The sequence below is a fragment of the Protomyctophum parallelum genome (assembly GCF_964188405.1).
Source record: "Protomyctophum parallelum genome assembly, chromosome: 23".
Classification (NCBI taxonomy): Eukaryota; Metazoa; Chordata; class Actinopteri; order Myctophiformes; family Myctophidae; genus Protomyctophum; species Protomyctophum parallelum.
In genome coordinates this window covers 11,842,119-11,859,402 of record NC_139715.1, presented here as the reverse complement: position 1 = coordinate 11,859,402, position 17,284 = coordinate 11,842,119, and the positions used below count along the sequence as shown (strand labels likewise).

The 17,284-nt window shown below is 45.4% G+C and overlaps 1 protein-coding gene across 2 annotated transcripts in view; it reads right to left on the bottom strand.

Annotated features, from left to right (window-relative positions):
- LOC310854150 (lysine-specific demethylase 6A-like) overlaps window positions 1-17,284 on the bottom strand; it is a 59,668-nt gene that overhangs the window by 14,281 nt on the left and 28,103 nt on the right. For both annotated transcript variants that reach the window (XM_083758670.1, XM_083758669.1), the window contains exons 10-16: window positions 16,709-16,835; window positions 15,235-15,333; window positions 13,658-13,877; window positions 5,494-5,625; window positions 2,938-3,009; window positions 2,257-2,364; window positions 180-602 (exon numbers count right to left, since the gene is read on the bottom strand). In XM_083758670.1, the coding sequence (XP_083614796.1) occupies window positions 180-602; window positions 2,257-2,364; window positions 2,938-3,009; window positions 5,494-5,625; window positions 13,658-13,877; window positions 15,235-15,333; window positions 16,709-16,835 (1,181 nt within the window). The remainder of the gene's footprint in view (window positions 1-179; window positions 603-2,256; window positions 2,365-2,937; window positions 3,010-5,493; window positions 5,626-13,657; window positions 13,878-15,234; window positions 15,334-16,708; window positions 16,836-17,284) is intronic.

Genomic DNA, 17,284 nt, shown 5'->3' with positions numbered 1-17,284 from the left:
GTTAGTTAATGGTTTGTGTGTTGGTTGAACGCAAAGTCATACCTTTCACTCGTCCTGTCACCATTATGACATTTTACTTTCTAGTCACACACAGTTGTTGGATAGGCGCTCTGTATCGACCGATGGCAAAGTGAAGAGCATCGGAGAAAAGAAAATGATACTGGTTGTATACAGCTCACCTGAGAGGAGTTTAGGTGCAGGGTGCGGGGTGTCATGGCGTCCTGTTGGGTCTGTTGGGGGTTTGTGCAGGTGTGAGGTAGCAGTGCTGCGTCGGCGCCAACGCTGCTGCTGGCAGGCTGCAAGTAAGGCACGTCTCCGTTGGGCCCGAGCGTCCGATGATTACTACCACCTCCACCACCAATACTACTACTACTAGTGATGGTACCACTGCCGCCCAGGGACAGAGGGTCCGAGTGTCTGTGCGGGGGCCCGTTGGCCAGTGGTTGAGGCGGGCAAGGGGTCCGGTGGTGGTGGTGGTGTGGGGGGCCCAGGTGGGGACGGGAGGGGTGCAGGCTGGGGTGGGGAGAAGGGAGGGAGTTGGAGGTGGGGCCGTTGGGGATAGAAGGTCTTGGCTGGCCTCCCGCCGAGGGGCTCTGTCTCATCTGTGGGCGGGCGGGCGATGGATGGATGGATGGGTGGACGGATGGATGGATGGGTGGGTGGACGGACGGACGGAGAAAAGACACAATCACGTTACCTGAAGTTAACGCTAACGGCATAGCAACATGAAAAAAGCATTTAAGCATTTGTTATACTTTCCGAGCTCGTTATCTTGAAAATGTGGCGCAAATCATTGAATATATTTTTCTTTCAGAGCTAAAGTTTTAACTCTTGCTTCTGGAGGGTCCCTGGAACAACATATTTTCAGATGGGGGTCGAAATATATAACATTTCCGAGGTCCTTGACATGAAACAGTTTGAGAAAAAAAAGGGCTTCTCAATGGAACCGTTGCAAAGATGATAATCAATACCATTTTAACAGCGTTTCCCTGGGGACCTGACAGAGGTCAAGTGCATATAGTCTATACTGTACATGCATACATCCGTTTGAATTATGTATGTCCCCTCCATAAAAGACACATCATTCTGCAGCCATACATTATTTAAGTGTGTGTGGGAACCAGCGTGCATGCACAAGTAGTTGTGTGTGTGTGTGTGTGTGTGTGTGTGTGTGTGTGTGTGTTCCTGAGCCTTTGCATCATGTAGGAGCCATCTATGTGTGTATTTGAGCATACATGTATAAACACGTGTACAGACTAGCACCGTCAACTGAGCTGGAAATTATATTCCACTGTCAATACTAGTAACACCAGTAAGACGCCTGAGGGCGAGAAGCGACCTCACGTGCACGCACCCGTCTGGGTGACGGCAGACTGCTGGGCGAGCACTGGCGCTTTGGCATGGGGGAGTCAGATCAACATATCCGCCTGGGTGATGGCAGACTGAAGGTTATTTATAAGGTAAGGTGCAGAGAATATAAGGTCATGAGAAGCATTCCATGCTAGGAAATATCTATACTTCAATTCAAGGGTCAATTCAAGATGGCAAAACACAAACAATTACAAAGCTTAGGAGTCAAACTGTCAGCAGTGACACATTGCTATATGTATTGTTCATTGCCCTCGTATCAACCCTATGGGTCGACTGCATACAGAGATGCAGAGGGACATACAGTATATCTGTGGGGAAAAAAACATTTTTGAGCGGATTTAATAGGCGATAAATCGATTCACCTACTGCTCCCGTTCTAAGCTGTGGGGGGAGCTCGGGTGAGTGGACAACAATGACCAGTCAGTAGAGGATATAACAAAATGGTGAAAAAGAGTACTTTTCCCATCACCGGTAGTTTGTGATGGAAACAAGTCCCCAGGACTTGTTGTGTTATCCCTTTGGCCTTAACCCATTTAGGACTGAGGCCTATTTAAAAAATAAAAAAAAGATTCTAAATCCTAACAGTTTTGTTAACAGGTGCTCAACCTTTTTCATGTCAAGGACATGGCCGCCGACCCCCATCTGAAAATATGTTGTTCCAGGGACCCCCCCCCAGAAGCAAAGATTTTAGTTAAAAACATTCACTCTGAAAGAAATTTATATTCAAGGATTTGCGTCACATTTTCACGATTTAAAATAAATAGCAGATCTACAAGCTCGTAGCGTGGCAGTGGCACTCAGTGCCGTCCTGAATAGCCTAAATGTCTTACTGGACCTCCTTGCTGTTTGCATTTCTGACCGATAATGTATGGAAGCAATCAATACCTGCTGCTGGTGTTGTTGCATCATGGTGAGCTGGGCCTCCAGCTGTTCCAACATCTGGAGCTGGAGCGGCTTCAGACTGGCCCGGTTACTCCTCAACTGTTCCAGTAGCTACACACACGCACACACACACACACACAAACACACGCACACGGTTACAGGCTTTAGTTCCGACACCATTATTGGTCCGACGGTCATTAGACCGCCAACCTACCTCAAACCCTAACCATAACTGCAAGCACGGGAGCAGCGCATGTTCGAGCGCTAGTCCGGCCGTTGTCGGGAACGGATGGGAACTGCAAGGTTCCCAGTTCGATCCCTGTGGGATCCCCAGAGTTCTTGCTCAAGTGTCTTGCTCAAGTGTCCTTGAGCAAGACACTGAACCCCCAATTGCTCCCGATGTGCTGGTTGGTGCCTTACATGGTTTCCTTCGCCATCAGTGTATGAATGTGTGTGTGTGTGTGTGTGTGTGTGTAATAGGTGAATGTACTGTAATGCACAATCTTTGTAAAGCGCATTGGATAAAACACCTTGTCGACGGCAGAGTGCACAATTTGAGGTTGATTTAACAAAATAAATAAAAGCAGCACATAGTTCCGTTCATGGAGCGTGCCATACTGAACGCCTCGCTCCGAATGGTTGTATAACTATAACCATTGCTAACTATTTGCACTAATAGTGTACCTGTAGTTTCTGCGGGGAGAGGTACCAGTTGGGAGCTGGTTGCTGTGCTGGGTTGATGGTCCATGCTTCACCCTACAGAGAAACAATCAGGTGTTTACATTAGGGCTGGGCAATTAACCCACAATATATCAAAAGTGATACAACCTATAACCAATTACTCTTGTGCATGTAGGTTAAGCATGGGCGGGCTTTTTTTATTATTTTTTTTGTCAGGTGAAACCTGACCTAACATCGCTCATGAAATGTACCCGACCAATTCATCTCGCCAAATTGGCTCCTCTGGCCAATGGGACACCAACCAACGGCAAAGCTGCCTTCTGGCCAATGAGAAGGGGAGGGTCAAATATCCATGGCAATACAGTGCAGAGCAACGCAGCAGAGAAGCCAAACTCACGGGGTGACGGGGATGGAACATTATCGATATAACTTCAAACCAAACGCGGCTGAAACAGCGCAGAGCAGCCAATGCAAAGCGCGCACAGAACGTCGGAAACGAACGCAGACAACGGCCGCGAGGTTGTGATACACAAACATACACTTTACTAAAATAATAATCAGACTAATATGGGGGGAGAACACAACGGAGACAGCGCACGCAAACAACTGCCGCGAGGCGTGAGGTTGTGACACAAACATACACGCAATAATGTGATAATTTCTTGTTTTCCATCATGATTTCATATAATTTCTTATCATCAACATGAAAATACTTTAATTTGCAGAATTATGATGGTCCTTGAAAATAAAATAAAACTTTGAGAACCACTGGTCTACAAACGGGTTGACTAATTAGCATATATTTTAGGACCGGCCCGAAAACGTTAGGGACGGGTTCAGGCACAGAGCAAAAGTGAAACGCCAGGCAGCACCATCGTCATAATAGATAAATACACAGAATTATAATTTATATTATTTTGTACAAAAAAAATAAGAACATTTTAGGCCTGGCCCGAAAACTTCCCGTCAGGTAGGGTTCAGGCAGAATGATAGGGGATTCACACTGAGACGGACTGAATCCGTTTCATTGGAACCGTTTCCGAATACGGTTGCCTGGTTCCCGATGGCCATGATTCACATTACCCGAGATTCAACAGCGCACCCGGGTACACTTGCATAATACACTTTCATCCTCCTGATGACGGTGTGCTTGATGGCTGGCGCGCACGGACACTGACCATCAACTGTGCGACATTGTCTCAAAACACACTGAACTGCATTGCCTCTTTGCCGTTATACTACTATACTGTCAGCCTGCCTGCTATTCACTGTGTCAGTCAGCCCGCCCCCCATGCGGTCCCGGGGACGGTTGGGCAATCCGCTCCTGGGAACGGTACACATCATTCACACTACCACAACATCTGCCAAGTGGTCCCGAGTGCGCACCCGGGACCATAGTGTGAATCCCCTATGAGAGAACTTTAAAACGTCCCGTCGGGTAGGGTTCAGGCAGAATGAGAGAACTTTAAAACGTCCCGTCGGGTAGGGTTCAGGCAGAATGAGAGAACTTTAAAACGTCCCGTCTGGTAGGGTTCAGTTCAGGGAGAATGAGAGAACTTTAAAACGTCCCGTCGGGTAGGGTTCAGGGTGAATGAGAGAACTTTAAAACGTCCCGTCGGGTAGGGTTCAGGCAGAATGAGAGAACTTTAAAACGTCCCGTCGGGTAGGGTTCAGGGAGAATGAGAGAACTTTAAAACGTCCCGTCGGGTAGGGTTCAGGGAGAATGAGAGAACTTTAAAACGTCCCGTCGGGTAGGGTTCAGTTCAGGGAGAATGAGAGAACTTTAAAACGTCCTGTCGGGTAGGGTTCAGGGAGAATGAGAGAACTTTAAAACGTCCCGTCGGGTAGGGTTCAGGGTGAATGAGAGAACTTTAAAACGTCCCGTCGGGTAGGGTTCAGGGAGAATGAGAGAACTTTAAAACGTCCCGTCGGGTAGGGTTCAGGGAGAATGAGAGAACTTTAAAACGTCCCGTCGGGTAGGGTTCAGGCAGAATGAGAGAACTTTAAAACGTCCCGTCTGGTAGGGTTCAGTTCAGGGAGAATGAGAGAACTTTAAAACGTCCCGTCGGGTAGGGTTCAGGGTGAATGAGAGAACTTTAAAACGTCCCGTCGGGTAGGGTTCAGGCAGAATGAGAGAACTTTAAAACGTCCCGTCGGGTAGGGTTCAGGGAGAATGAGAGAACTTTAAAACGTCCCGTCGGGTAGGGTTCAGGGAGAATGAGAGAACTTTAAAACGTCCCGTCGGGTAGGGTTCAGTTCAGGGAGAATGAGAGAACTTTAAAACGTCCTGTCGGGTAGGGTTCAGGGAGAATGAGAGAACTTTAAAACGTCCCGTCGGGTAGGGTTCAGTTCAGGGAGAATGAGAGAACTTTAAAACGTCCCGTCGGGTAGGGTTCAGGGAGAATGAGAGAACTTTAAAACGTCCCGTCGGGTAGGGTTCAGGGAGAATGAGAGAACTTTTAACGTGTAGTCGACATTCCAGCTCTGACAGTGTGATAAACCGGTTCCAAATGTGATGGAACCAGTTGGGAGATTCCAACCCTATGCTGCACTAGTTACCTTGGCTGGACTGGACGCCCTCCTCCTCTTGGCTGGACTGGACTGGTCGTCCGCCTGGCCCAGAGTGCCGACGTGGGGGGGCAGGGTCTGACCCGACCCGCCTCCTTCTGCACTATGGTGGGGCTTACACGCCTGCAGACAGACAGGCAGGCAGACCAGACAAATAGGGGCAGACAGGAGTGGACAAAGTGAGGAAAAGCAAGGAGTACAGGATATGAGGGACGGGATGTTAAGGTCCGATGGAAGGAAGGAAGGAGGAAGGAAGGAAGGAAGGAAAGAAAGATAGATTCAGTGTTTTGTGTTTGTAGAAAGGACACAGGACAGGAGTATAGGAATGTGCAGAAGAGGAATGGGGGGGTGCACGGAAACGACAAGAAGGGCAAAGCACATGATGGAGGAAGAGGAAGAGAGAGAAAGGAGAAGACTTCTGTGACATCATATTAGCAGCTAAAAACAACACATAACGTAACAAAGAAAAACAAAATACAAACAAGATCTGCCATTTACGGCGTCATTTCCCGAGGTGTAATCGGAGAGCGACGTGCCGCATGGAAATTCACCACCCACTTTGTTGCACAAGCCTCGCTGTGTAATCTATACATAATATACAAACAAACATTCTTCATCAACTGGCGATGGCCGCTGCACTCAACCTATGCAAAAGGATGAAAGGTTGAACTGGACTGCACACGCTGATGACTTTGAGCTTACCTTTGAGGGAAGGGATGTGGGGACAGGTATGCAATCATGTGACAACTAAATGGCAGTCCAAAGCAAGGAGTGTGCAGCCAGTCCCAGCGACAACCTACCGGGACTTCTAGATAACCAGCTAGGTCATTTCTAGAACCTGCCAATATCTGTTCATCATTATTTCGGAGGAACGATGCTTCACAGACATCTTACCATGTCATTTCAGCATGTAACCTACCACATACAAAATAAAATACATACAAAACATGTTCCAACATTGTGTCACTTAGCACAGCAATAAACACACAAGCACACACCTACATGGAAGTCTTGATGGGGGGGGGGGGGGGGGGCTACAGGCCTCTACTATGAGTGAATGAATGAGTGAGTGAGTGAATGAGGGGGTGGTGTTGATACTAGCGGGCGGTGTTGGAGGGGGGTTTGCCTGCGCCTGCAGGACTTCTAACGTCAATTACTACAAAACAATAAATAAGAAAACAAGTGGAGGAGGGAGGCCGACGGGAGCCAATGGGAGACCTGGAATCTACTCTACGGCAGCGCAACCTCACCAATCACTGTGGACCTGAAGGGACGGGACTGGCCTGGCCAATGGGAATGAAGATGACAAACCCAGAGACCGTTTCAAAACCACCTTGAAGCATGGCGTCCAGACTTTAAGCTCACAATATTTTCCGTTGGGAACTTGTAGATCTGCCACTGACGCTGTGCATCTTACGACAAAGTATAGGCTTAGTCACTTAAAACCTGTATTCCCACCTGTATTCCCATTGGCCCTATACATTATTTGACCAGTTCACAGCATGTGACGCTGCAACGTTTTGTGAGCTTATAGATCGGCAATTACTTGACGCAATGACCGGCCCAGTATTTCAGAGTGGTCCCAATCCTCTCAGTTCACGTCCAATCACACTGAGGGGGGTGGGAGGAGCGTGCAACAAACATTCACGTCGCGTCATATAAAAAAATAATAAACTACGTTTTGCAGATGAACTACTTAAAAGTTCATTCACTCAGAATTCCATTTCAGATTTTCTAAACAAACGACGAAAACGGGAAGAAATGTCTCTTCCACACTGGTGTGTTTTGATGGATTGTCCGTGATGGGTGAGGCTGGCCTTTGCTACTTAGCTGTGGAAAAGACAGGGGGGGTAGAGAGGAGAGGAGAGGGGGTGGGAGGGGAGTGGAGGGTACTTAGGGGCTGGGGTGACACTTGTCTGCACACCTTTTCGTGGTCACAGCAGACATGGCAGACAAGCAGCCTCAAATTACAGCCGTTAGCCGGAACTTGTGACTGTCACTTTTTGGCGATTGCGTTTCAGCGACTAGTAAACCAGTGGTTCTCAATGTTGTCCCCAGCGTGACAGATTGATAGTTATAGTCCGGCAGCCAGGGTTGTGGAGTGGGGAATACTGTCTATATACATACATTCATCCACTTGCTGGCTGTCAGCATTGAGCAATTTTTAATAGGGGTTTATATGTGACCATACCATTAACATACTATATAAAACAAGATTTTCACATTATCATTATGCTTTACAGTATGTAGCATGTGACATGTCAAACTAGGGGGTTTCCATGATGGGCGGAAGTGACCCGTCTTGTAAGCTTATAATGCTGATTTCTCTGGCACTAGTGCCACACTGTGGCCTGGAGGGCTGGGAGATGTAGACAATATTGTAGGCCAATAAAAAAAAGACAAACAAATTTCGCACTTCAAACAAAAGAAGCCTGTTGACTGCCAGACTATTATGAACCCAAATGGAGGCTTGCAGGTGTCTCACTCCGACAGAACGATTGAGAACCACGGCAATAATGAACGGTGACACCGCTGGTTAAATTATTAGCCAAATCACACCAAAGTGAAACTAAGTGACACAGTCAGCCACAGTTGGTCGAATAATGGCGTCAGACTGTTTTACATGTCTGCTTTCACACACACCGGCTGTACAGTTCAAGTGCTACCCATTGCCTCTGTGTGTGTGTGTGTGTGTGTGTGTGTGTGCGCGCACACACACACGTGTGTGCATACACAGGGTTTAAATTATGTCTTAACACTTTTTTTAGCAGGGGAATTTTTCAGAATAAATGGCGCTAGAGTGCCAAGCAGATGAGGCAGATTTTACTCTGCCTCCGCCTTCCATCTCCCCCCAGTGGATGGAGCTGGCTGGACCGGCTCATGAACAAACACTATTCATTAAACATTGAGACCTTTGTCATATAATGGGGTCAGGGATATAAAAGAAGACATTCTATGTGCACAGTACACCATTTTATTGAGGCATCTAAACAGTGGCAGGTAGCGTTTCTGTCTCATTTCGCAAGATTTGGTGGCCAGACAGAAAAAGGTGGACAGTCTTGCGATACTTGGCACTCTCAGAATCATACTTTGTGCTCTTTAGATACCTCTATAAAATGATAGTGTACACATCGAAAAGCAACACAACAGACAATGTGATATATGCCTTCTTTTATATTCCTGAACGATTATATGACGGTCTTAACGTTTCATAAATGGCGTTTGTTAATGAGCTGGTCCAACCAGCTCCATTCACTGCCATGTATTTCATCGAATTTCCGGTGCGAGATCTGCCACAGAGATAGTCATGGCGCAGCCCAGTCACGTTACCATGCACTTCCTTGCCGTAAACCAGGAAGTGCGTGGCTGCGTGCGCAGCAAAACAGATCCGGGACGGACGCGTTTTATATCATTAAAAAAGGACCTAAAGACGTGTCCATACCTCCGAGTCACCCCACGGTTTTGAAAGGACGTGTGGACACGTCTTTAGCTAAGAAAAAAAAAAAGTTAAAGCTCTATATTGTGAGAATAATCATTGCTATAGAGCGTCTGTTCAGTAACAGGGGTCTCTCCAGTTCTATAATAAACAGAATATACCTTTGCTGGTCAGGATGCCATTTGTATCGGGAGACAAACACAAAAATGTATCAGCTTAAATTTCATAGTGTTCCCGTTTAAAAATTTGTCTCCTCATTTAGTAATTTCCAATTATATTAAGTTTGTCGTCATGTATCCTGTAGTTCTCTCTCCTGATTTTCTTTCCCTGTTCACCACACAGAGGTTACTGAGCAAACTCTCTACTTATCAAAATATAGAGCTATCAACTCTTATATAAAGAATACAAATATATCACTTACCCCACCTTAACAAATAAAGTGAATGTGCGCGTTTAAATCAGAATGTGTCAGCACTTAAAATAGATCAATGCGTTTCTGAAATCGAGCCAGACCCAATGCCAGACTATTGGCTCCGATAGTGATCCCAACGTTGAAAGCTGTGCCGGCCCTAGACCAATGTTTTGAACCAGATTTTGTATTCACGAAAAAACTCAAATTGTCTAAATCAATTCAAATAACTTTAAATTTGCTTAACGTTTCTATTGGAGAACATTTAATGCAGTTAAGCAGGCAACTGAAATGAGTACATTGATATATACAAAATATATTCATCTTCATTAGTAACCACTTAAACCCTCTATACTTCGTAAACTTGACCTTTGGGTCCGTCTTCTCTTTTTGCCTCTCTATACCTTGGAACTTAAACATGAATCAAGCAAAAATGTGTTTCTTTGGACATACTATTGGTTTAAAACATTGCTCGTCTGGGAACCTCTGAAATCCGGATCGGACACAACAACCTGGTATGGGTCAGGCTCCAGCGAGGAAGAGGAGCAGGAGAGAAGAGGGGAGGGGAGGAAGGTTTGGGTCGGGTTTGGGTCGGTGCTGGTGGCTCTATCTGGTGTTTGTCTCACCTGCTGTGGTGCCTGTCTGGAGGTAAGCTCTGCGGGGATTGGTAGACTCCATGCCTCCTCAATAAGTGGGAGCATTTTATTTTTACTCTGTAGGCTATTGAGCTGGGGGTTACTCAACTGAGCCTATGGGAATGGAAAACGGCGTGAAGTCAAAAACAAACCAAAAAAATAAAAGAAACACCATTCTGTTTCGTCCCCGTCGAGCGTGAGGGGCAGTGCTTTAAAGTACAATGACACTTTGACAGAGGTTTGGTTGGAGTTATTTTGTCCAGATAGAGATATCTTGCTCCATCGTTTAGAAAAATCCTTCCGAAAGTAGCCTCATCGACTTACTTTGCAAAGTGAAACAGCTCTCAAAGTCACACTTGTAGTATATAAACAGATGCTGATCCTGACAATATATCAACAAAACCACTTTGTTGGATTTTGCATCAGTGGATCCTGATCCTCACTCTTAAAGCCCACCAAGCCGCAAACAATAAGGTGCAGTGTCTTTAAAAAATATAAATTATATGATGCATTGTCAAAAGCTGCTTTGTGTCCGTTTATGTACTAAAAGGGTGGCTTTGAGACCCAATTCACTGTGCAATGTTGTATGTCAACGAGGAGACTATTTGGACTATCAATGTCTAACCTCAATGTCTAACCTTCACCAGACTTTCCACCTCGGAGGAAAGCCTGGTCTGCGTTCCTAAATTGCCCGTGTGATCCGGTCTAGACTGCTGATAAAAACTAAATGAATAAAAGATAAACTCTTATTCTGGTTTGAGGTTTCCGTTTTTCCCGGCGTCACTTTGTTTTTTTTATCTCCGTCATTTGTTTTTAGTCTCGCCAGAGTTGGAACAAAAGATGGATATACCAAACATACAAGAAGTACTTGAAGAAACGTGTTGGATTCATACTCCTCATCAAGGCTTTCATTGGGTAGGCCCTAAAACTTTATAGCAGGGAATAATTTGGGGTGATTCCGGTTTGGGGTTTCCGGCCTGATGACTACAAACCTGACTACAACATGATGTAAATTATCATCCGCTCCCGGCCGGATCACAAGCGGTAAAACGGTATGCCTCCGAGGCTAAATCAAGGTCTAATCAACAGAATAATGGAACAAGAACAAGATATCTCAGAAATGTTTGCTGTTGCATCACAGCAAGTAAATACAACATGTCATTGCACTTTGAACAATAGTCCCCTCAGTGCATGTACAGTGACATACTCTGATGCTGCGTTCACACTGGCAGATACAAAAGATGCAACGCTACATAGCGCATTTGTAGCTGGAGTTGAAAGCAGCTCACCTGTTTGTAACTTTTGTAACCGTTGTAGCTTTTGTAGCAGCTACAAAATGTCAGATGTAGCTTTGCATCTTCATGGCGCTGTCTTCCATTGACAAAAAATAAAATAAATGGTAGCCTATCTCTTTGTAGGTGCCAGTGTGAAACGCAACAAGAGCTTAAACCACCGCCGCACTGGCGGTCATTCGGGAGTCACAGAACCGCTGTTACATAACGTCCGTTTTAAACGAAGACCTCAAAATCAAAACCAAAAGGACATGATCAGTAATGGCAGATAGGGTAGATACCAGAGGTTATACAGGCTGGGGTTTCAAAGCTGCTAGCTCCGTCAAAATGTTTACGCATCAGAGAGGATGTCTAGAAAACCGACATCAACCTCAGTTAAAGACACAACGGACCATTCAAAACCATCTGCTGAGTTTGCCTTAATGCCATGAAGTTCTGCTCAAAAAAACGAATGGTTGATAATGTAATAATGCTGGGTCATATGTAAGTTATCGTCTCTGTCGGGTGAAAACCTCATATTCAAAACTGTTACTTTTCAGCATTCAAATTTAAAAGCAGCGGACCTACAAAACGTTCAAAACATTTCGAGCTTGCAGAACTGCTACGTTTGCTGGTGCAGTGTAGTATGTTTCAGGAAGGGCATAGATAGAACAAAAAAACAACAAAGAAAACCACAAAAAGGTAGAATATGGGGATAAGAGGTTTCTGCCCGATAGCGACGATAGCCTGTACAGAGAATGGCAGTGTTGGTTTTAAACTAAACACTCGAGCAAAACGAAGTGTAAAGGGGGAGGAGTGTGGATTCAACATGTGTTCATCCTGAGATCCTGCTTGCTGAACATTCTCAAGAGAATTGTGACCGATTTATATTTGGTTGTGTGCCATGTTGCACACCGATAACAGATCTTCAAACTCACAGAGTCGCAACGTGACACGTCGCGAGTTTGAAGTTCTGCTAGTTTTGGGGCTCGACACCAGTGCATAGGCATAGCCAAGCATAAATGAGGGGGAATCCCTGGTGTAGGCTCATGATGCACAGGCAACATAACTGTTCTGCAATGACATGAGGTGCAGTGCGTTTATTTGGACTGTCCTTTGGTGTGTGTACAGGCCGCGTCGAAAGAGAGTTACAACAGACTTTGATCTCACCGCGATGCGACCACATGGTTGATGTGAGCATGCTTCATAGACACCCCTCCAGAGTAGTGTTTGGAACTGACATGGCAACAATGCCTCTAAACGACACACAGCCAAAAGCCATTTCACTTCCATCCATAGGGGCGCTACAAATGTCAGTTCGTGCACCAGCTTTAGTACAAATTAATCGTTTGAGTCAAGTGACACCGACTGTCCAAAAGGGTTTTGATAATGCATACCGTTTACTTGTAATTAGGTTAGAAACAGTTTGTGGCCGGGACTGACACAGCCCTGGGTAGGCCACCCAGCCTGGTGAGGAGCACCGTTTTCTAGTCATCTCTGACACCCAAAACAAATTCAATATTAATACCAAATAATAAATGATATGCATGTGCCTTGTTTACAATGGAAGTCTGTTGGTCGTAACTCTCTCTCAATGGCTCTGCGTGTTAACCAAAGGGAATAAAAGATGTGGAATGATAAACAACCTGCTGCTGTACGACTAGGTACAGAGGAGCAACACCCACGTCTACGTCAGAATAAAAGCTGCATGAAGTGGTTTCCGTTTCAGTTAACAATTTATCCTCGACATTCTTCAAGTGTTAATGGATGTAGACCGTGTGGTTCTCAAAGTGGGGTGTGGGGAGGACCCCCAATGGTCCTTCAAGCAAGGGGGTTCCAGGAGTCCCTAGATACATTATGGATATTTAGGAACTGGAGAACCCTTGTGTGGCTGTAACCATGAGGAGTGTTCAAATGGAACCAAATGGACCCATTAAGGGACCATTGGGGCGAGAACCACCGAGTGTACACACAACCAAAGACCCTGTGACGACGTCGTCGTCATCATAACAACTAGAGATACTACGATAATCGGTGATCGGCCGATATTCACTCCGATCGGTGATCGGCAATTTACCCCATCTGTGATCGGCAATTTACTCTATCTGGAGAAACTGATCTTTTACACCATTTAAGTGGTATAAATGTCAATCAGATATACAGTATGAAATAATTTTGCATCTTTGTGACAGGCCTAAACACTTACTCCGCCTCTTGATATAATCATTTTGGAAATATTCAAATTTGCCCCCAACGCACAAGATCGGTATTCGGTATCGGCCGAACATGAGAAAAACAACCGGTGATCGGGATCGGTCTAAAAAATAAAAAATAAAACCTGGTCAACAACAACAACAACCCCTGCAAAGATAAACGAGCCTCGCCGCCTGGCCGGCACACCCACCTGTAGACACTTGATGCGGTGGGTGAGCGCCGCCGTGTTGGTGCATGCCTTGCTGCGCGTGGCGTTGATGTAGCACTTGATGGCGTCGTGCGGCTGGTTGCACGACTCGTACAGCGTTCCCAGGTCCATCCAGGCGGCGGCGTGGCTGTGGTCCAGCTGCACGGCACAGATGTAGGCCTGCAGCGCGTCCATGGGCTGGTTCTGCTGCTGGTACAAAACCCTGCGCCCGTCGAGCAGGACGTGAACAGTGTTCATTTTGTATGACTGAAGTCAGAAGTCCAGTTTTAGGTGATTAGGTGAACACTGAAAGGGTGGTCACTAGTGATAGGAGATTAATCGGCAAACGTATGGGCCGATTATAGGTGTTTTTAGATTAATCAACATCGGTTTGATTAATCGGTCTGTCTTTACAGATAAACAAGCCCAAAGTAACAGCTTGAACAGATCTACAAGCTCACAATATTAAATATCTGACTCTGACTTGCCTAAGCCTGCAGTGCAGACACCCTGTTGCATGTATTTTTCAGAATGATTATAATTTTTCAATACAGAATGAGATCATATCGACATCGGTAATATCGGTTATCGGCCATAACAGCAATTAACACCCTGAGCGACATAAACGGAGGTCTCCGTCCTACCAAATAGTAAGGCTCGACGCTCAGGACGGAGATTAATCACAGGACGGAACTTTATTGATATCATAATAAAGCACATCACTGCACAGGCTGGGAGCACCTGTTGTGCAACATTCAATGTCATTTCCGGTTGGGACGTCATCCAAAATGCCCCCCCCCCCCCATTTTTGTGCACCGAAAATCTTAAAACGTGAATAACTCTTCTATCTAAATCAATCCGTCCAATTCTAACCAAAGATTATGTTTTTGACGGCCCATCGCGGTACCGTCGCTAGTCGCACTAGAATTAATCATACCTCCCGTTGTTGTCGATCACCTCGGGGGTGTTTTGGCTACATCTAGCTACTTCAGCTACATCCAAGACGGCGCAAGGTGCACCTTGAAATGTGCTCCGTAGCTGCAAATCACTGGGCGCTCTGATTTAATGGGCCTAAATACCCCGGGCGTTCGGGGTGTTAATTATATCGGATATCGATATCAGCCAAAATGTCTCATCGGCACATCCATAGTGGTCACCTTCCATCACAGAAAACTGGACTATGAATAGGCCTTGAAACTATATGCAGGGAAAACCTACTTTTTACTTAGTTCCGTAAAAGTTTCAATACTCATTTCAAGTTTTCAAATGTATACAAATCTTTTGAAAATAGCCAAAATGTATATAGGGCTGAAGTGGTTACTCTAGGTTTCGTAATAATAATCAAAATCTAGAAAGTAACTATAAATGTAGTGTAAAAGTTTAAAAAAAAATACCTCTGAGATGTACTGGCGTAGAAGTAAAAGTACTGGAAATACTCAAGTACAGTATAAATACAGCATTGACCTTTACATTTGAGTACTTTTTCCACCACTGCCAGTGTACAAGCTCACAACAACAGCAGTGGGGTCATTCATTAGCAGGCAACACTGTCGTAGGGGTGGGTGTGAATCAGGCCTTACCCTATAGAGCACCAGGTGTCTGCACTAGCCTCCGATTTGTCGATGGACTGCCGGTAGGAGATGAATGCATCCTGGACCTTCCCAATACTCGAGTAGCACCTGGTGGAAAATCAAGAAGCAGTCCTCTCAAAACCAACTAGTTTATAAAAGCAACTACTACCTGGCACTGGGTAGAGGACAGAGTATAGCAACTTGCAATGAGCCTGGTGTTCAAGCTACTCAAGCGACCAGTGCCCATGTCAAACCACTTCACTACAGAGGGTAACACCCACAGGCACAACACCAGAGGGAGCTCCACTGATAGTGGCTAGTCCAGGGGGTTCAGACTCATTTCAGGACATGGGCCAGTAAAAATCTACTCCAGTTGTGCAAGTTCAAACTTGCACAATCATGCATTCTTTCTTCCTCCAACCTGCTGCCATGGCGCACACGTACACACAAGCAAGTTGCAGAGAGCAGTTGCTCAGCTTATGCTGCCATTTTTCAGCATGCTCAAGTAGTAGTATATGCTACACTCAGTCGCTGTCAATGGACCGCACCCCAAATGTAATTCACCTTTAGCTAATATCATGGATTTTACACATTTTTTTTTTACACTGGTTTATTTTTGGCACCAGACCTTCAAAATCTCTTCCAAATCCGTCAACAAGGCCTGCCGTATGCACTGGAAAAATATGTGCGTGACATTTTTTTAAAACAATGTTTTATGATATAGGAAAACTATTGGTGGAGATGTTTGTCTAACCCCGAGTGGAATAGTAAGAGTGGCGACACGTTTTGATCTCGCCGCAAAGCGGGTGCCTATGGGCTATAGTTCCAAACATTGGAACTATCCCATTGAGATAAAATGAGCACTTCCGCATTCCATTGATACAATGGGAGTCAACGCTAGTGTCTCTTACTAGATTACTCTGGTCTAACCCATGTTATGCTTAGCTGTGATTGGACCATAGCAGTTTGAGGAGGGGCTTAGCTATTGGTCAATTGTCCAATGCCAATCCAAATAGTTTAGCAACCGATGCTAAGCTGGGCTCACCCGCCCAGGTGATAGCAATAATACCAATCACTTTAGTCTTACCGTGCATTACATGGCATATAAAAGTTATAAAACTTTCACTCTCTGCCTTTCTTTCCATCACACAAGGACACAGTCACACACACAACTTTATGTGACAATGACAGCCGTTATAAATCTACACACCAAATTAACTGACAACGCAGCAGGTTCCAGATTAATAATAACAACAACAACAACAACTAGGACTGGGCCTTTAACTGATTAATTTCGATTAATTAATTACAGAAACACGATAAAAAAAAAAAGTCACCCTTATTTTTTGCACCACGGAATGGTTTTGAACATGCAAGGTTTATGCCAAGCTGTGTGGATATGTCCGTTACCCACCTGTGTGGATATGTCCGTTATCCACCTGCCAAGGAAGTACCAAGCTGTGTGGATATGTCCGTTACCCACCTGCCAAGGAAGTACCAAGATTGTCCAGAGTTGGGGTCGGCCTCCAGGGATTTCTGCAGACATTGGATGGCATAGCTGTCCTTGTTGGCTCTGTCCCCCAGCTGTTCCACCGTGTGGTGCATCCAGCCTGCACACAGCAGTCAACAGCCATTTACTCTTAAACCACTTCAATATAGTAGTCTTAGTAAAATGGACTGAGTTGCAATTGTGTTTTAAAGAAATAATAATTCAACTAGAATGATGCTAGCTTGTAATACATTATGCAATGTCTAGATCTAAACTTTGCCTGCCCTTGCCGTAACTGACATCACATTGTCTATTTGTACCGTTTACCGCCATTGATTCAGACACTTACGGCACTGCCGTAAAGCAGCGTTCCCCATCGCTAGGCAACGACTCGGATTGGTGCATATTTCCCTCCTTAAGATGGCCGCTCTCTGTTATGCGCAATTTTTTGCGTTTTTCTAATTGAGCCGCGGATTGCGTTGATTGATCAAAACCGGAGTTGTTTAGCGCTCAATACTAAATTGTCTGTACCTCGCTATAGCCCTTACACCCTTAGCTATAGCCGATTTT